The 21,412-nt window shown below is 38.7% G+C and overlaps 1 protein-coding gene across 1 annotated transcript in view; it reads left to right on the top strand.

Annotated features, from left to right (window-relative positions):
- LOC127647842 (netrin-1-like) overlaps positions 1–20,529 on the top strand; it is a 63,430-nt gene extending 42,901 nt beyond the window's left edge. The window contains exons 6-7 of the mRNA XM_052132331.1: positions 3,637–3,711; positions 17,648–20,529. Of these exons, the coding sequence (XP_051988291.1) occupies positions 3,637–3,711; positions 17,648–17,970 (398 nt within the window). The 3' untranslated portion in view covers positions 17,971–20,529. The remainder of the gene's footprint in view (positions 1–3,636; positions 3,712–17,647) is intronic.
- The last annotated feature ends 883 nt before the right edge of the window (positions 20,530–21,412 follow it).

The following is a 21,412-nucleotide window of genomic DNA, read 5'->3' as shown; positions in this document are numbered from 1 at the left end:
AAGCATGTCATCTCAGGTTTTTTTTTATTAGAACAAAATATGGGAATACAACAACATAAATACACTAAAAACAAACAAAAGAGGTTTTGCATGTGATTATGTGTCGGTATGACACTGTGTTGTGCGTGTGTATTTCAGTTTTTCAAAAACATTTGCAATGCTCATGTAAATTTCATGAGACCAGTCTGAAAATATACGTTTTAATCGGACTTGTGCCGTGTTTCACTCCAACTTCCCATCTATTTTCCTAATAATTTCAAGAGCTCAATATATAAAAAAATACAATAAAGATGCCCCAAATATTCTCAAATGTGGCAAAAAATAAAATGTGGCACTTCTGCTCTTCTATCTACCTGTAGTCTACTGTGAAGACGTCTCTGGTGTAGTTCCCTGGTGGAATAGCACAGTTGTGCTTGAAGGACTCTTTTAAGTAGACATTTGTCCCTCCACAAGGGACTTCCATTATTGGGGGATGTGGGTTTAAAAGGGCAGCATCAAGCATTGTGTCGCTTGCCTAATGGCCGCCCAGTCTTATCAAAGAGAGGCAAGATGAGGCAGACAAGGGCAGTCACCACACAAAAGCCGTCCCGTTCCCTTCGTTCATGCATTTACATGGAAATCGGGCGTGGCTGATATGGACTCCTTAAAATCATTTACTTTGGGACACCACCCCCTTCTTATCACTTTCTCACTCTCTGCCACCCATGCTCTCCCCCACGATCCTTCACATCCTAATTCTGCGCACCACTTTTTTGTGTTACTACCGCCCCCAAAGCTGCCAGACAGCTTGCTCTTCTACCCCTCCACCCCCATTTACTTTCCCCTTCAAACCTTTTTTTATTCGGGTTGGTGGTTCTTTCCTGCCTTGCCGTTGCCCAGGTAACCTCATTCAGATGGAATATAAAGGGACATGAAAAGGGTGGATTGGACAGAGGAGCTGGAGAAAATAATGAAGTTTGTCCATATTCAGAAGAAAGCTGAAAGGTCTCCTCGCTCCCATCTTGTCCAGTCCACCCGAAATCTTGAGGTTATTACGCTATGTGAAGTAGCTGTGATTAGAGACTCTCAGGTTCCAATTTTTTTAGGCAGTAGTGAAATTTGGTAAGGGAAAGGAGCCATTTTAAGGTGGCTGACATAGAGAACACTATCGCTGAGGCCCTTTGGCTCATTTGAGGTTCAGGTCTCTACAGAGGTGTCAGATAGAGCCGCCTAAATACAAGAGCTATAAATCATCGTGCCTCTGAGGTTTAAATGTGAAAAGCAGCTTTTAAACAAGGATTCACTCTTGCAGGCATTGTGACAGCTGTGTTCTGTGTTTGAATGACCTTTTTGCCCCCTGCATTGACATTGGTAAGGTTGGGGCAGTGAAGGGGTGGGCATATGTAAGGACGTGTTAATTAGGATGAGGAAATTACTTGGTTAAGTTAAGATTAAATCATTAAATACCCAATAATCCTTAATTCATTCTAATGTAACTCTCTTTAAATGTGTGAAGGATGTGAATACAGTTTCCCCAGAAAGTATTTGGACAATTAAGCCACGTTGAAAAGAGTGTGAACAAATAACACAAAATCAAACCAAACAAATGGTGTTACAATCTTCTTGCAAAAGTAACTTTGCTTCTTTCCTTTTCGCTGTCTCCGAAATTTGCGTTTGACTGTTATATTACACCCTGGAAGCCGTTCAGGACTTCACCTACTTGGGTTCCACCATCACCTGCAATTTGTCCCTTGTCACAGAGATTGACAAGCGCATTGGGAAGGCATCTACAGCTATGTTCAGGCTGACCAAAAGAGTATGTGTGAACATATCCCTAACGCTCAACACAAAAGTTCAGGTGTACCGTGCCTGTGTCCTTAGCACCCTCCTCTATGGGTCTGAGTCTTGGGCAACATACGCCCATCAAGAACACCGTTCTTGATGGGCGCATTCCGTTGTCTCAGACGCATCCTCGGTATTAGATGGCAAGATCGCATTCCCAACACCTCAGTCCTCAACATAGCCAACATTCCTAGCATGTACTCTCTACTCAGTCAAAGGTGCCTGAGATGGCTTGGACATGTGCGTCGCATGCAGGATGGCAGAATACCCAAAGATGTCTTCAGCTGGCGTCAGGCACACAAGCAACTGATCGGCCAGTCCTGCACTTTAAAGATGTCTGTAAATGGGATATGAAGAGCTGCGATATCAACCCGGTTGACTGGGAGCAAACTTCCGGCGACAGGCTCTGTTGGCAGCAGGCTGTGAAAATAGGTCTCAGGAGAGGTGAGGAGAAAAGACACTCCGTCTGGTAGCCCAAGAGGGAGCGACGCAAAGAAAAAGCAGCGAATACCTCTGGAGCTGTAACCGCATTCACTTGCAATTACTGTGGCAAGGATTGTCACTCAAGGTTTGGCCTACTAAGTCATTCTAGGCGCTGTAAAACCTAAAGTTGACCTCGTAAGGTGCAAAAATAAAATTGTCTTTCGAGACATACAGGCCTATATACAACATAAACAATCATTTCCGACTGATAGTTTTGCATGAATACATCTGGTCGGGCAGTCGCATACGGTCTTGTCACACGAGGTGAAATATTTAAACGCAGCCGAAGCTCAAAATCGGATTTGAAAATGTTGCATCTAGAGAAGGTCGCAAGCCCACGCAGCCCCTGTGTGACTCTCCATTGGAAATTACTGACTATGACTGACTTACCTGACTGACTTATGGCGGCTTTAGCTAATTTTGTATTTACTTTTAACCAATTGTTCCCTAAGTTATTTTTATTGGATGTACAGTATGAAGTCAGTTCCCCTCAAGTTCACACAGGTGTCCTAGTAGAGTAACCTCAGGTGTAGTTCATCACATTATCTGTGGACAAGTTTTTAAAACCAAAAAAGCGACTTATTTTTGTGAAACATTTTGCTTGAAAAGTGTGCTTGTGCTGTCTTTCTTGAAAGTAAATGCCACTTGGTTTTTTCTAGTACAATGACATTCATACATTTTTAAGTGTGTCTAAAGTGTACAAATAATTTTTGGGGCCACTGTATACAGTATGTGTGTAACGGGAGCCAGCGGGTAGGTAGCTGTTCAGTTTATAAAACCTCACACCCTGGCCTCAAGAGGCACATTAGCGACTGACGCTAGGGGCTGTAGCCTTTAGCCTCCTCGTTAGCGTGCCCGCCTCCTATGCCAGAGACGCAGGTTTGAATCCCGCTTGGAGTGGGTTGAGCAGGGTCAATTACAGTGGTGCCGTGACCCGGATGGGAGTGAGGTTTAGGGGGTGAGTGTAACAGTAGCCAGCTGTATGTAAACCTCACTCCCCTGGCCTCAAGGGGCGCACTAGCGACTGGCACTAGGGGCTGTAGCCTTTAGCCTACTCGTTAGCATACCCACCTCCCATGCCGGAAACGCCGGTTCGAATCCCGCACAGAGTGGGTCAAGCAGGACCGGTTAAATGTGTATCACAGCCAAATCCATCTTTGTCTAAGATACCGTATACAAACATTGCAGATTTTGACACCACTCATTTTAAACAGAGTGAGAATATTTTGTTTCGCCAAAACCAACCTCTAAATACTAATTTCTTAATTTTGTACATATATAAAAAATTTTCCTTGCCCCATTTCTCTAATATGTTGTTTGTTTTCTTTTTAGATTGTGACTCCCACTGCAAGACCTCAAAAGGCAAGATGAAAGTCACCATGAAAAAATACTGCAAAAAAGATTTTGGTAAGTAAATGTAATTAAATGATGGGTACTGTGCCAGTATTCTGCTTGAACTTTATCTAGAAAGTATCATTCTTAGCTGTAAAATGTAAATAACTAGAAGTACTTATCTGTTTCATTTGAAGGATTCTGTTTCAATGGCTCTAAAGAAAAGTATAATTCCCCCAAAATATCACTTAAGTTTAGTAATAACGCATAATTACTCGAGTAATTTACAACCTTGTCTAAGAAACACAAGATGTCTTTTCACTAATGTTGTGTGAGACATCTTTCTTTCTGGGTCTATTCTCTTGCTCTGTGCCTCGCCCTCTCTTATAGCCCTGACAGCTTATTCAGGGGATAAACGTTTATGTTATAGCATCAAAGCGTGTGAACACAGCAGGTATCTCCAGATGGACACGCTCAAACTGCCCTGCAGCATCACTGAGGACAAAGGGGACAGCTGGTTCCTGTTGGAAGCTCAGATTTCATAGATTTCACTGCTTTAATACCAATATAGTTTATATAATAAAGTGCTTATAGAAGTTAAAGAATTTAATTATGAGTTTAAGGTTCACATGTCTTTATTTCTGGCAAAATGTTAGCCCCAGTCACCATTCGATGTCATTGTATGCATATAAGATGCAATGTAAGTGATAGACGACTGAGTCTAACGTTCTGTCTAACATCTCTTTTTGTGTTCAGTGGATGAAAGAAAGCCATATGGGTTTGAAAAAACATGAGGATGAGTAAATTATGTCAGAATTTAAATTTTGTGGTAAACTACCCCTTTAAAACCGATGTGGCGTCTAAAGTGCGTCTACTCAAAAATAACACCTTGTATCAGGCCACAGTATGAAAGCTTTGCTTGCAAACTGTTTATGGATCCTCTGGCAGTTTGCAGAGTGAGGGAAAAGTTTGATTTGATTACTCAGTGTGACATCATCTCAACTCATTTCTGACTGGCTTCAAGTCTGGAAAGAGATCTGAGATTTGTCGCGTCCAAGAGTGAGGCCTGCACTGCCAAGCTGAAGAAAAAGAGAGGCAGACAGACAGCGTCCAAAACAGGCGCAATGCAACACGTTTCCAGCATCAAACATTTTTCGGACCTCATTATAAGTGAAAATTCTACATGAAGAATCGACAGGACTTAGCATCCCAATTCGCTATCCATTTTAGTATGCATCCCAAAATCATTGTAAGTTCTGTGCAAAAACTGCCTGGATGATAATCGTTCATATCTTTGCAAACCTATAATAAAATTGCCCACGACTTAATGAATGAGGAGGAGTTTGCAATGGTTAATTTGTAAAAAATGTTAGTGGAAGAAAAGTGCCAACAAATGCAGGCAAAAGGAACCACAGCCGATTTGAAACTGACAGTCTTAGACAAAGTGGTCAATGGTATCAAGAAGCAATTTTGTAAATATGCAAATTAGGATGCAGCTAACATCTTGTTGCAGTTGTGCTGGGCTAGGACAATAAACCAGATTAACATGGATGAGATTTACCCCTTACATGCATGGGTGTTTCATCTTTAGCGACCCGGCACGTGTATCTATCACAAATGGACCTACAAAATGCCCAGATAGTGTCACATTTTCAAGACAATTACAAGAATAGCTTCTACTTGATTCTTTGATGTATTACCGTACGTTCACACCAGAGGCAGCGAGAGCGTCAAATTGACCGGAAGTCATTCATTTTCAATGACAGCCAGCGTCTCTCGGTGGCGAGAAGCAGCGCGGCGAGTCTTGGTCGGCGTGGGCATCAGATGGAAGTTCAAGTGCAGTCAACATTATGGTAATGAGCTGTGACGCGGTTCGGCGGCAACCTATTGTAATATAGAAGTTCTCCGCTCTAGCGAAGTCTAGAGAACACAACCGTGTAAACTTTGGTTCCCACCAAACATTCGTTCCGAAGATAAAATGGAGGAGAAACGAATTATTGCCGTGACGGGTTTCCCTGTAATATATGACCAAGACCACAGTTATTATTACAAATGTATTTTATTTTGATAACAAACAACTATCATTTTAATTACTTTGTGCCATCGATCGATTTCTTATTTTCACATTTTAAAGAGTTCATGAGGATATACGCTACTTGTGATAGGTTGGCAAAAAGTAAACGGTCGACATGTCTGGATGTTTAAATTGTGGCCCCTTTAAATATAGTTCACAAAACAAAGCATTCTGAACAAACGTTGCCGCCTATTTCAACTACGTCAGAGCGTCCACGAGCGTCCTTGAGCATCGAAGGCAGGGCAGCCAGAGCGAATTTTGACGCTCTCGCCGCTTCTGGTGTGAACGTACAGTTAGTCATCAAAAGATCATCAAAGAGATGATTCAACAAATATAGAACAGGATTCATTACTTCCACCAGTACTTCCAACTGGCTATCAAACACATATTGAGCCACTCGTAACACATGAACTACACCATAAGCAACACATACAGTTTATATTTTCTCAGGCACTTTTGGAGTCTAAATAGACACACAACTTTTAGTACACCAAGACTAAAATAGCCAAATCATAATATTCATGTTACACTTACTATGGATTGCTTCAAGGGTTTTGCTTCGCCAAATTACTGCACAAATTATCAGGGCTATGCACACACAGAGAGACACCCGTACGTCCAATTTATCACTCGCTGCAGCTCTCAACCACACAGGTCATCTAAAGTACACTCTCCTCATTAATATGAAGCACCTTATCTATATTAATATCTCCTTACAACTCATTACTTTAAATGAGTCATTTACAGTACAATCACTTTCCCCATCTCTCTCATCACATCGGGTTCCAAAAACATATTCGGGCATCCATCAGAGGAAGAAATATTAGATAATACTAATAGAGATAAAGACTGCATCAGCAGCCACAAAGACAAATGAGAGAATAGAGCAGATGTAGTAGTGGAGAGAGGTTATTTTAGTGTTGATTTTATGTATATATACAGTTGAAGTCAGAAGTTTACATACACTTAGGTTGAAGTCATTCAAACTCATTTTTTTAACCACTCCACAGATTTAATATTAGCAAACTATAGAGTAATTTTTCCAGCAATTGTTTACAGACAGATTGTTTCACTTTTCATTTACTAAATCACAATTTCAGTGGGTCAGAAGTTTACATACACTAAAATAAAAGCGCATTTAAGCAGCTTGAACAATTCCAGAAAATGATGTCAAGCATTTAGCCAATTAGCTTCTGATAGGAGTTGTACTGAATTGGTGTACCTGTGGATGTATTTTAAGGCCTACCTTCAAACTCAGTGCCTCTTTGCTTGACATCATGGGAAAATCAAAAGAAACCAGCCAAGACCTCAGAAAAGATATTGTGGACCTCCACAAGTCTGGTTCATCCTTGGAAGCAATTTCCAAATGCCTGAAGGTACCACGTTCATCTGTACAAACAATAGTACCTAAGTATAAACACCATGGGACCACACAGCCATCATACCGCTCAGGAAGGAGACACATTCTGTCTCCTAGAGATGAACGTAGTTTGGTGTGAAATGTGCAAATCAATCCCAGAACAACAGCAAAGGATCTTGTGAAGATGCTAGAGGAAACCAGTAGACAAGTATCTATATCCACAGTAAAACGAGTCTTATATCCACATAACCTGAAAGGCTGCTCAGCAAGGAAGAAGCCACTGCTCCAAAACCTCCATAAAAAAGACAGACTACAGTTTGTAAGTGCACGCGGTGACAAAGATCGTACTTTTTGGAGAAATGTTCTCGGATGTTGGCCATAATGACCATCGTTATGTTTGGAGGAAAAAGGGTGAGGCTTGCAAGCCGAAGAACACCATCCCAACTGTGAAGCATGGATCATTTTGTGGGGGTGATTTGCTGCAGGAGGGAATGGTGCACTTCACAAAATAGATGACATCATGAGGAAGGAAAATGATGTGGATATATTGAAGCAAATTCTCAAAACATCAGCCAGGAAGTTAAAGCTTGTGGCAAAATGGCTTAAGGGCAACAAAGTCAAGGTATTGGAGTGGCCATCACAAAGCCCTGACCTCAATCGGATATCATTTGTGGGCAGAACTGAAAAAACTTTTGTGAGCAAGGAGGTCTGAAAACCTGACTCAGTTGCACCAGTTCTGTCTGGAGGAATGGGCCAAAATTCCAGCAACTTATTGTGAGAAGCCTGTGGAAGAATACCCAAAACATTTGACCCAAGTTAAAAAATTTAAAGGCAATGCTGCCAAATACTAACAAATTGTATGTAAACTTCTGACGCACTGGGAATGTGATGAAATGTCTACTATTATTCTGACATTTCACATTCATAGAATAAAGTAGTGATCCCAACTGACCTCAGACAGGGAATGTTTTCTATGAATAAATGTCAGAAATTGTGAAAAACTGAGTTTAAATGTATTTTGTGTATGTAAACTTCTGAGTTCAACTGTATGTATACATTTTTTTTCAATTTGTTCTTTCAGTTTAGCTTGATTTCTTGTTAGTTTTCAATCATGATCGACAATTTTAGTTATGCAGTATTAATATTTCTATATATTTAGGTTTTATTTTAGTTTTATTAATTTATAACCTACACTATATCAGTACATTTCTCATGGACATGTAGTGGTATCGCTATCTTAGAGGCTTTTTTAGTCTTTGACATTTTTAATTAGTTGGTTTTGGAGTCATGAAAATTAGTTTAATTTAGTTTCAGTTTTTCAATTTTTGTTTTTATAATTTTTTTGTTCAGTTAATGAAAATTTATTCATGTAGATTTCATTCTATTTTCGATTGACAAAAACAATTCAGAGTTAGAGAAAGTAGAGAGGAAAAGATTGTAGGCCTCTCTATCTCCTATGGTCATTTAAAGCTGAGATATTAAGTTTCATTAGTTTCTGTTCACTCTCAGCCATAAGCGTTCATGCTCTGAGCCTGTTCCTATAAGGAAGTCGTTCATCATGTTGGTGTTATATTGGGCAGGTAACACTGAGTAAGCCGTTTTGACTGCGGTATAAATCTCACCGGGTGGGGTGTTCCCATTCAGCCAGGCCCTTCATCATTGGGTTACACATGAGAGAAAGGCCTCATGATTGTCCTTCTTACTGCACAGTTAAAACAAACAGCAAACTCTATAGCAAAAAGTCATCTTTGCATAATGCAACATTCAAATAGTTATGAGATGGGGTTATGAGATGTGTAGAGTTTGGCCCATTGGTTTTCATACAAGAAATGACTCTGCTCTAGTCAAAATCAGACAGCTTTACTGGTATAGATTAGATTTGTTTTGCCTGCACAGTCGTCACAGACCTACTGTATCATAAGGAAGCGGGTACAGACTCTTTAGAAAGAGCCTACAAATCCATGCTGTTCCTTCCATCAGCTGTTCAAATGGTTTTGCGATTCACCAATTATAGCGTGATGAGAAATGGTTCCAATTACGTTTTAAGGCAGCTAAACATGCTCCAAAATCTCAAGGTTCCCTATTTTCAGTTTTGTCCTGGTGTATAGCGCTAACATATTCAGAAACTGTTCCGACAAAACTACAGAATTTAATGAATCTTTTATGCACCTTCATGTTGTTCTGAACTGGTATGACCTTCTTTCCTATGTGGAACACAAAAGAAACTTTTAGTCAGAGTCACCATTCACGTCCATTGTATGAAAAATAGCTGCAATGAAAGTGAATGGTGACTGAGACTAACATACTGCTGTAAAGGGGTTCAATGGAAAGGAGGAGGCGAGACAATATAAATAATAGTTTTAATGATAAACTTAAAAGACAACGAACACACATATGACGGACATGTCCGTAAACTATCTCTCTCTCCCGCACAATCCTCCGCAGTCGGCCTTTATCCCTCTCGGAGGCTTGATTAGCCTGATAAGGGACCGGATGTGTATGATCACAACCCGGCCCGCCCTCCGCCCTGCCACAACTGCCTAACATCTTTTGTGTTCTACCATGTAAAGAAAGTCATAGTGGTTTATACCAACATGAGGGTGAGTAAATGATGACAGAACATGTGAATATGCACAAAAAGTAATGATGACATTTAATGCATTGCCATGGCAACAGTATTTAAGATATCATATTTTTGGGTAAACTATCCCTATCATTAGCCATGCAGAGTAACTCACCTTGTTTACTTTTGTCTGAGTTTAATTTCCTATGTATGTCTTTATGAAAGTGTTCAAATAATGGCAAAAGAGAGCATGACATGTTATTGTTCTCCTTTGACAATTTCCTTTGGACAATTGAGAGGCTGTTTTAGAAATATTTCGATTTCCTGACACGTCACTTAATGTAATAAGGGACAGGCCAGCACTATTAATATTTTCCACATTAGAATAATAGTAAATTCATCAAAACTATGAACTTACAAATGAAAGTTTGGGAATCATATAGCCGCCAAAAATTAAAAAACAAAACAAAATTGATGTAATCAAGCATAAACCATTAGATTAGAAGCTTTTACGATAATAAGAAATTTAAATGAAAACATGTCCAAACCTTTGACGAGTAAAGTATGTGTATGTGATTGCTAGGATCAAGTTCTACATCTGCCCAGCATTGGTGAATGAGACAGACAGACATACAGACAGACAGACAGACAGACAGACAGACAGACAGACAGACAGGGAGACTAGAGAAAAAAAGAAATGCTCCCTGTTGATCCGCTTTTGTTGTCCATCGCTACGGAGACAGCAATCCTAAAGGGTCACATTCTCCTACTCTTGGGTGGGGGTGAATGACAATTAATCAAACAACCGTGTGTGTGCGTCAGTGTGTGTATGCAGCTTCTTAGCATTGCCACACACAGTGAAGGCAGCAGACACTGCCCCGCCGTAAGCGACCAGGCGTAGGGTGTCCCAGTGGGGAGCTCACTTCTGCTTCAGTGTGGTAATCAAGCTTACTAATTAGATTAGAGGCCGGCTTGTGTACAGCGTGTGTGTCGTGTTCCAGCACACTGACCGCAGACACAGAAACCCAGCGGGACGCCTGGCAAATCCATGGGATTCTTCCTCTTTTTGAATCCATTTCTCTCTCACTCTCGATCAAAAGAGAGAAATCCCTCACTGCCTCACCTTCTAACTCTTTCTCTCACTCTTGCTCTCTCTATCTCTTTTCACATTGTCATGAACGAGAATAAAAGTAGCTTCATTCTTTTCAGTCGTTCTAATGATGCTTTGGTGATGGATTGTTTTGCTGTCTGTGCTGTGTTGCCACATGTAAAGAAGGGGTTTAACTTGCAGACAAGGATTTAACTGGCCCTATAGACACTTTAAAATATTCTTAGCTTTTACCTCTAAGCTGTTATTGTACATATCTATTAATTGTTTATTATTACTGAATTTAATAAACAGAAATGATTACAATAAAATTAACAAAAATGTAAAATAAGCCAGATGAAAATTAGAGTTTCTCTTTTTACTGAGACTTTTACTGAAGTCTCCAGAGTTCATTTTTTCCACATGAAAAAGACCCAAGTAATCTAATCTATATGTCTCCCCTAGTTTTAGAAGAGATCTCAATAATGTCTCAAACTGGGCTCAGATTTGCCAAGATACCAAAGTCTGTTTTTTTTTTATAGTATATGAACTCAAATATTTCTTATCAAATTTGACTAAGACCAAATTATCTTAGCTAGGCAAAATTTACATTTATTTTATAAGAGCTATATTTGTACTTTATGTCAGCAACTTGTCTAATTGCATTCATTGTATAGGGATTTTAGAAGGAACATCTGAGACCAAGTTAAAGGGATAGTTCACCCCAAAAATGAACAGTCTCTCATGATTTACTCACTCTCACGCCATCCCAGATGTGGATGACTTTCTTTCTTCTGCAGAACACAAACAAAGAGTTTTATCTCAGCTCTGTACACACATATGACAAGTGAATGGTGACCACAATTTTAAAGCTCCAAAAAGCACATAAACGAAGCAGAAAAGTAATCCATAAGACTCCAGTGGTTTAATCCATGTCTTCAGAAGTGATATCGTAGGTGTGGTGATAAACAACAATATTTAAATCCTTTTTTATTGTACATTCTTCTCCCTGCCCACTAGGTGGCGATATGCATGAAGAACACATCGCTAAAAACAAAATAAGAAAAATGTGAAAGTGGAGATCGATAGTAAAATTGACTTATATATTGGATTACTCTTATGGAGTACTTTTATGCTGCCTTTATGTGCTTTTTGGAGCTTCATAATTTTGGTCACCATTCACTTGCATTGTATGGACCCACAGAGCTGAGATATTCTTCTAAAAATCATCATTTTTGGATGAACTATCCCTTTAAAATTTGTATTTTATGTAACTGAGAATTTCATGAGCTACTGTATGAAAGAGCAATCTCTCCCTGCAACATAATAGTCCTCTGTGAAGACTTATTGTGGCATGAAAGTTTGCACAAATTTGAGCATAAAATGCACATGAATTTCAGAATATCTTTGTAGTTGGTATTTCCACCATTTTTTTTTTTAATGGCAGCATGCACTCTTGCAGCTCTGTACATGTATGACATTGTGTCATACAATCCCAGGTGCCCACACACCACTACAACAATTTATTCATCCATTTTTCCAGATTTCTTCTGCTACTACGTCAGAACGTCAGTGACATCCGGGCAATCTCAATGCTGATTGGCTGTTACGACAACGTGTCAAGCTAATTTCTCGCTCGAGTTGAAACATTTCAACGAATGAAGCGAATGAAGCGATTTCGCGTGTTCGAGTCGTGCCATTCACTTCATTCATTCGCATTTATTTGCACCTTTGCATTGACTTTGTATGTAATCACGCCGTGCGAAACCCTTGCTTCATGTTGTATGTGAACGCACCATTAGAGGTGCTATAACGACAATTCATCTTATTCTCTTCTACACAAATCCTGCGTAAAATGTCAGACAATCAGTTCATAATCATATCTAAACACTTTTACTCATCACATGACTTAAAGGTGATACATTTCAACGGCTGAATTACATAACCAACTACAGTACATTTACACACTTTTTCAAATACGATCTAATTGCGCAGCAGCTCTACTGATGGACTGTGGGTGCTTCAGAAATTGCATTTTTCATCTTACATCTAGTTTTTGTAAGTTAGGTTTAGGTTTAAGGTTGAGGATATAGGTAGGTAGGTTTTGTTGAATTAAAACTCAAAAGAGCATTAAAAACCTCATCTATTTGGGAGAGCATTTAACTCGCTTTTAGCACCACACAGTGGACACTTCACATCAGAACTGCCACGATATGTATAACTAGTAACTAGTACCAACCGGCTGAGAACGCCCAGAGTCAGACCAGTTTAAACAGACGCAAGGTAATCTGTACTTGAAGTGAAGCTGATTCACATAGAGAGATTTGTGAGATGCCCAGAGGGGGAAAGGCCTCTATTATGCATTTTGCAAGAATTGACCAAGTCCATAACCGTGAGTCATTTCTGTGATGCCCTGAAAAACTCACACGCACCCTATAGCAATTAATCCGTGAACCAGTGGCATAACATGTTTAAGAAATATGCCATTACAGCATTGTGCGAAAATGACACAGGAAGTGCTCTTTTGTTCTGAGTTCGCTTTCTTTAACATTCTCTTTAGAAACAGAGAGGCAAGGAGCGCCCCTGATTGCTGAATGGATTGTCCCAATTGAACAGTGGTGGGGGGGAGGCGGTGAGCAAATTGCACCCAATTTGAGGGAAGAAAAAGGGAAGTGTTGGTGTGAGCAGAACGCACTCCCACAGCCTGGCCATTCATCGCTTCCATTTCTCTGGGTTGGAGCCTTCTTCTCCAGCCAAATAACAAGTGATAAAAACAAAAGAGGGGTGTGTGGAGGGTACTGTGGCCCGGGAACAGGGGGAGTGAACTGTTAATCATAGCAGCCACAGAGAAAGTTCCAGAAGAATCGTGTATCGACCTCATGAGATGTCTGGGCCCGGCTGGTGGTGCCCGGTCCAAGAGCAGCGTGAGAATTCTGCTCCAGGTCTCACTCTTGACCCGATCGTGTCTCTTCGCAGCAGGAGACAGCGATGAGCCTAAAACGTCCTCACTCAGGGTGTGCTTTGCCATTTAACTGGTGAGGCTGGGGCACCAGCTTGCTTCCCAGCTAAACCAGCTGAGCTCCAGTTTGGCCAGGCTCGGTGACCAACTTAGACCAGCTAAGCCTAGTCTGGTTTGAGATTTTTTCAAATATGTGTTTTTTTTATCATGTTTATAAATATAACAAGAAGAAAAAAATTCAATGCATTGAAGAATTCTTTTTTTGACTTAATTCAAATGTAAAACAAATACATTTCTCACCCCATTGGCAATTTTTTACCCCTTTCTTGTTTTTGAAACAAACCTTATTTTTTTTTAGATTTCATCAACAAAAGATGTCTTTCTTCTTGAATATACATATAATATAAAGATACAAATATACTGAAAAATTGTTAATTTCAAATTCATAAAATGTGGTAATATTGAGATCTTTTTATTTTAATATATTGTTAACACTTTTCAAAATGGTTTCATTTGCTAACATTATTTAATACATGAGGTATCATAAACTAACATTGAACAATACATTTTTACAGCATTTGTTAATCTTGGTTAATGATAGTTTCAAAAGATTTTTTTTATTAGTAATTATGTATTAAATATGTATTTTAATGTTATTTAATAATGTATTAAAATGTATCAGCTAACTCATTTTAACAAGTAGAACTTTACTGTAAAGTTTCACAATCTATCAAATCTTCCCCTTTGATGGTTTAATGCCGTAAAACTGGCACATTTCCTGTCTGAATCCAGTTCTAAACCTCAAAAATGCCATGCGGGTGGCAAACGCTTTCCAGATTTATCCAGGTACTGGGAAAGATTCCCAGAGAGTTCCTTTCTTTTGCAACTGAAAGATTTTGCATGTTAGTGGCTCATGTTAGTGGTTATAGTTTCTGCCCATGTGAGGAAATGTGTATTGCTAAGAATCACTCCCATAGCTCAAGAGGCTTATCAGTTATGTATCAATTTTGTCTCATAAAATAAAAAATAAAAAAATGAATATTCTCTCATCATTTACTCGCCCTCATGCCATCCCAGATGTGTATGAATTTCTTTCTTTTGCTGAACTCAAAAGATTTTTAAAAGAATATTTCAGCTCTGTAGGTCCATACAAGACTCAAGTGGTTTAATCCATGTCTTCAGAAGCAAAATGATAGGTGTGGGTGAGAAAAAGATCAATATTTAAGTATTTCTTTACTTTGCACAAAGAATGCGAATGGTCAAAAACAAAAGAAGAAGAATGTGGAAGTAAAAGCGGAGATTGATAGTGAAACAAGGGCTTAAATATTGATCTGTTTGTCACCCACACCTATCATATTGTAAAACAGTTAAAGGATGGGCAAGGAGGAGGCGAGAACCGGCTTGTCAACATAAATAATAATTTAATAAGAAACTTAAAACACAACATAAACAAACACACATGACGGACATGCCCGTAATTCTCTCTCTCTCAAACAATCGTCACCGGCCGCCTTTATCCCTCGCGCGCCTCATCAGGCCGATTGGGGACTGGGCGCGCGATATTCCGACCCGGCCCCGCCCCCCTCCGCTCCACACATATCACTTCTGAAGACATGGATTAACCACTGGATTCTTATGGATTACTTTTATGCTCACCACAGCCACGTAATTTTCCGGAGATAAGGCTGAATGTGCCTTAATATGCTTTTTTGAGTTGACCCTGTTGACTTGCATTGTATGGACAAACAGAGCTGAAATATTTTTCTAAAAATGTTTGTTTGTGTTCAGCAGAAGAAAGAAAGTCATTCACATCTGGGATGCCATGAGAGTGAGTAAATGATGAGGGGAGAACTATGCTTTAAGCAAAGATCTCAATTTGTTCTTCATTTAATCAACAAAATGAGGTAGAAAAGAGATCTCATTTGTGATTGTTCTTTCCCATGGGTGGTTCTCAGATTAACTTTTTAAAGTGCTTTGCCTATCGGCGATTAAAGGCTCAATTTTAAACACAAATGATAAAAAAGATGATTCGTCTTTTCCTTTTTATCAATATCTGGAGACAAAAGAGAGGTGTTTCTTTGGCAACATGCATTGTGGTCAATCCAGGGTTCGTACAGATGCTTCAAATTTAAATTCAAGGACCTTCAAGGACTTTTCGAGCATTTGTATCTGTTTTCAAGGACTGTGCTTGAGATGTCATTAAAATAATTCTTTATTTGTTCATTTTTTATTTAATATTTTATTCATTCAGTTCATTTATTTTTATAAAAACACTCATTACAAGTACAACCTATCTCAATATGCATCTTTAACTACACATTCTCAGTAGCAATTCTTGGTTCATTCATGAAGTAATTGATGTGCAATTGTAGTGTGCACCTTAAAACACACTTTAAAAAAAAAAGTTGACTTTCCAGCTTATAAAATATTAAAATGTTCCATTCAGTTCAGTTTTTGCCTATAAACGCTGAGGGTAAACATTTTGAAACATATATACATTCATTTTTATTAATAAAGGACAACTTGGCTTTTGTTCTTGTATTTAATTCTGTTTCACGAATGAAGCAAGTTAACACTAATGAGGGGTTAAATGGTTTACAACGCCACATGTTGAGGGTTCATTGGGATACAACACTGTTACGAGGAGGAGGGCGTGGCCGGGCCGTGACGACGCACGCCAGCGCTGAATCGTCGTAATGAGCTGGGAGGGGGATAAAGACGTGCTGGGAGCGCCAGTTCGAGAGAGACAGACACACGTGGCCGGTTACCATGGTACAACAGTCAACATAACTTTAATGACTTAAAAGAACTTAAACATAATATAAAACACATAGACGCACGCGCACCCCCCCACACACAGCGGCCTGTGTCTCTCTCTGCTCATTTTTATCCCCCTCCCAGCGCCAGGTGTGCGTCGTCACGGCCCGGCCACGCCCTCTTTGTCACAAATACCATATATTTTTGTGTGAAAATATTAGTCAAAATGTTAATTAATAACTTGGGCAATAACTGGGGAAAATCACTATATGGATAATTTAGCAGTCTCTGAATTTTGGCTTTAAAAATTATTTTCCACAACTTTTTTGTATTTGAAAAAACGTTAAAACATAAAAAATAAAAGGGTTTTAATACCAATAATACCAATGCCATGAAAATTATTTAAATTAATAATAATAATTTTGTTTAGCTTTTTTGCACACTTGTTCTGCTTTACACTTATGCTTTTATTAAAAAATAAAATAAAAAATGGGATCTCTGGAGTTGCGAGTTTGAATCCAGGGCATGCTGAGTGACTCCAGCCAGGTCTCCTAAGCAACCAAATTGCTTGTGGTAATTTGTGCGTGGATCACAGAGAGTAGCATTAGCCTCCACATGCTGTGAGTCTCCACTGTGTCATGCACAATGAGCCACGTGATAAGATGCGTGGAGTGATGGTCTCAGAAGCGGAGGCAACTGAGAATTGTCCTCCACCATCCGGATTGAGGTGAGTAACCGCACCACCATGAGGACCTACTAAGAAGTGGGAATTGGGCATTCCAAATTGGGGAGAAATGGGGATAACAAAATAAATAAATAAAATAAGTATTCAAGCCATTTCATATCATTAAAGGTTGACAAATGGCTTTTTTTTCTTTTGGCTATTTGCAAGCTTTTCCATGATTAAAAAATTTCAAGAGATGCGTTTGTCAACATATATTGATATTGACCCACACGCTGTCAGAAGTAACCTATTACAATTTTCTATAATTCGAGGTAACCCCCTCAATCAAAACAAGCAAGTACAACCCCCCCACACACACACACACATTTATACCATGATCAATGGAAACAAGTAAATGCTTCATGCTGCAACCCCCCCAATATTCAAGACAAATCTACGCCCTTGGTATTATGCCTTCTGACTCTTTCCATGTATTCTGGTATTGCTGGCTTCTAACGTCACTGTGTTTGTCTGTTTCTACCCATAGTTGTCCAGATTCACGTACTAAAAGGAGACAAGGCGGGCGAATGGTGGAAATTCACCATCAACATCATATCTGTGTATAAGCAGGGCGGACACCGCATTCGCAGAGGAGACCAGCTCCTGTGGGTTCGTGCTAAAGACGTGGCGTGCAAGTGTCTGAAAATCAAACCCGGCAGGAAGTACCTGCTCATGGGTTCCGATGACGACGACTCCAGAGGTCAGAGCGGCGTAGTGGCGGACAAAAGCAGCCTGCTTATCCCCTGGAAAGACCTATGGGCCCGTCGGCTAAGAAAGTTCCAGCAACGTGACAAGAGGGGTAAATGCTAGAGGGGAAACTTTGAAGAACAGGAGGGAAGACACAATAATGACCCAAGCACCTACAAGTTGGTGCGGATGGTTGTTGTTGTTGTTGTTGTTGTTGTTGTTGTTAACATTGATCAGAATTGTGGTGAAGGACAACCATTTTTGCAGTTTTGCCTTCCATAGTAAGTAATTTGTTTCCCATCAAGATTTTTATTTTTTCATATCTTCAACTTTGCAGAATTTGCACCTACTGTTAAGTATACATATATGTAAAGTCGTGTTAGTGTGATCCTTTCTGGTGTCTCTTTATGATTTCTGTCTTTTTTCACAAAGGATGAAAGAGAAACAAGCTACTGAGTCACTATATCTGCGTGAAAATGATCCTGCAGGATTAATGTGTTGGCTTCTAGGACAGTGAATATTTCAAAGCTCAAAGTACATACAGCACACGACCAGTCAAAAGTCTGGATATACTACTACTCATGATTATTAAGTTCTTTTGATTAAAAGGCTTATGCATAAGTGCATGAAGTGATTTTGTTGGCCAAAATAAATTGTTCCTATGTAAACATTTCTTCCCAAAACTAACATTATAATGACTCCTTCAGTAGTGTTTAAAAAGAAAGATAGCTATAGTTGTATAATAAGAGTTATTCTCTTGGTCACTATGTAATTCTCATACATAAATGTTGTCTGATACAAAAACTCGAGACTGCTTGGTCCAGATGTCTTCGAGCGCAATAGCGCATTGGTGGAAGGATGAGTTGCCTGCTCGTTGGTTTGACGAGGTGTGTTCCTGTAACACTGACTGCCCCCTACTGCATCAACGTGGTACATCAAACTTGATTTGGTCCGATGGTAGGATACAGGTCAAGGCCATGATTACACATCATTTTTCACATAAATAATTGCACTAAATGAATGCATTAAATAGACAGCCCAAGCAATAAAAAGAAAGAGTAGGTGTGTCCAAACTTTTGACTGTTTGTGTATATTATTTATAGTTTTATGGCAACATATGCAAGGCATGATTATGATAGAATCGTAAAAAAGAGAGTCTTTAGTCAATCTGTGGTTTTAAGCCAATACATGCCAAAATTAGGTAATTAGGTCTAACCAACATGTCTTTTGCAATCTTTCCTCTCAGATTGAAAATCTTTTGACAATGCCTCACTGATTAAGTATTTTGATTGGTTCAAAATGGTATGACATCATAATGAAATTAAATCATAATGTTATGAATCATAAGCCGCTACTTTAGGCCATTGATATTAACTGTGGTGATGTGATCTTTAAAGTGTGAAGTCTACCTTCTTTTCCATAACTAGCTATAGTATGAGTTTAGTTATACAAATAGAGGATTATTTTTAACCACTTTATGATTATTTGTAATTGTATTTTCATTATGAAGAAGTTCCCTATTCATTGTTATAAATGTACAGAATAAATCTGAGATTTTGCAGACATTTAAAATGCAACACACCCAGTATTCCCCAAGATTAGGCGTCTGCTTATCTGTAAAACTGACTGAAAAAAAAAAAAAAAGGTTTCATGTTTTTTAATTGTCCTAATTGTTCTTTGAGTTCTGATATGAAGACAAATAAATAGTGTGGTCAGACTTTAAAGATCTACAGTAGATACTATAAATGAGACATAAAACAGGTAAAGTTGAGGGATGATGTGATTAAAGGTACATTTATTCCATAATATAAAAAATAAAAATAAAAAAAACAATGAATAAGAGCCTGATTTGAATACACTTCCAAAATTGTCTTTGGATGGTTTTCACAGCTATATTTACCAGTGTATACAAAACGCAAGGTTACATCCTTCCAAAACAAATGAGATAAAATCGGCTCTTATTATCGAGTCAAACTAAAATGTTCTGCGTTATCACTTATGTGGTACCTTTCTATGTTTGGTACTGGTGATATGTATGCTCTACTGTTATTTGTATAGTTGTATAGTTTTTTTTTTTGTACAATATTTAGTAGATAATATTCACAAGCTATTAACCCTTTTTATGCCATGAACTTGATATTCTGAAAAGGAAAAAAATATATTTTTTAGTGATTTCTTTGTTTACGTAAGTTGATAGTGTAGAGAGGGGGTTGTACAGTATCTAAGTGACATGAAAATGCACACGCGTGCACACACACACACACACACACACACACACACACACACATACACATACACACACACACACACACACACACACACACACACACACACATACACACACATATACACACACACACACACACACACACATATACACACATACATACACACACCCACACACAGTTAACATTCTGTTACTGTCAAGCTATGAAACTCTGACAGTGGATAAGACGTAAAAGTCAATGACTACAGTTAATAAAAACTCACACATGATCTAGTCTTTGGAGACATCCTGACCTCACAAGTACACTTTGACCAGTTTTCCAGACATTTTGGACAGCAACTGTTTTGAACTGAAGTTTTTGATGAAGACATTTACTATGTTCATGGCTCTCATGTATATGATGTTTTACTGTATACTTTGCAAAAGCTGTGTATTGTCAAGTAATGCATACTAATATATTATGATTCTCATAAATGAACATATTTAATGATACATGAACTCACATGGCTGTGTGTTTCTTTTTGGTCCAATATGTTATAAGTAGTACTGTATATTATAAGTGAACTAAAAATGCAAGATTTATATACAGCAGATTATAAACTTACTGTAAAATGACGCAGAGTCAGAATGATACAAATATTTCTGTGAATAGTTCTAAATAAATCACACACACACACACACACACACACACACACACACACACACACACACACACACACACACACACACACACACACACACACACACACACACATGTTGTGTTTCCATGTTTTATGGGGACTTTCCATTGACATAATGGTTTTTATACTGTACAAACTTTATATTCTATCCCCTAAACCTAACCCTACCCCTAAACCTAACCCTCACAGAAAACTTTCTGCATTTTTACATTTTCAAAAAACATAATTTAGTATGATTTATAAGCTGTTTTCCTCATGGGGATCCGACAAAATGTCCCCACAAGGTCCAAAATTTTGGGTTTTACTATCCTTATGGGGACATTTGGTCCCCACAAAGTGATAAATACACGCTCACACATACACACACACACACACACACACACAAATAAATTTAAATAATATTGTTAAAATTATTATATTTTTCATGTATTTTACAATTTACAGTACATTTTGCATTGTTATAAAATATTGATTATTGAAACTGAAATGATTATTGTTATAATTATGAATATTAATAATCATATTTTTGTTTACTTTGTGCTGCATATCTGCTGCTCAGATTTCTGCTTTAATGAGGTTGAATAAATGAAAATCTTAGAATGGAAAAAGACCTATGCAGTGATGCAGTCCTGTCCTATCAGCACAGGTTGGAAGGGCA

The sequence above is a fragment of the Xyrauchen texanus genome, chromosome 8 (assembly GCF_025860055.1).
Source record: "Xyrauchen texanus isolate HMW12.3.18 chromosome 8, RBS_HiC_50CHRs, whole genome shotgun sequence".
Lineage (NCBI taxonomy): Eukaryota > Metazoa > Chordata > Actinopteri > Cypriniformes > Catostomidae > Xyrauchen > Xyrauchen texanus.
Note: the sequence above shows the minus strand (reverse complement) of the source record. Positions and strands in the feature narration are given on the sequence as shown.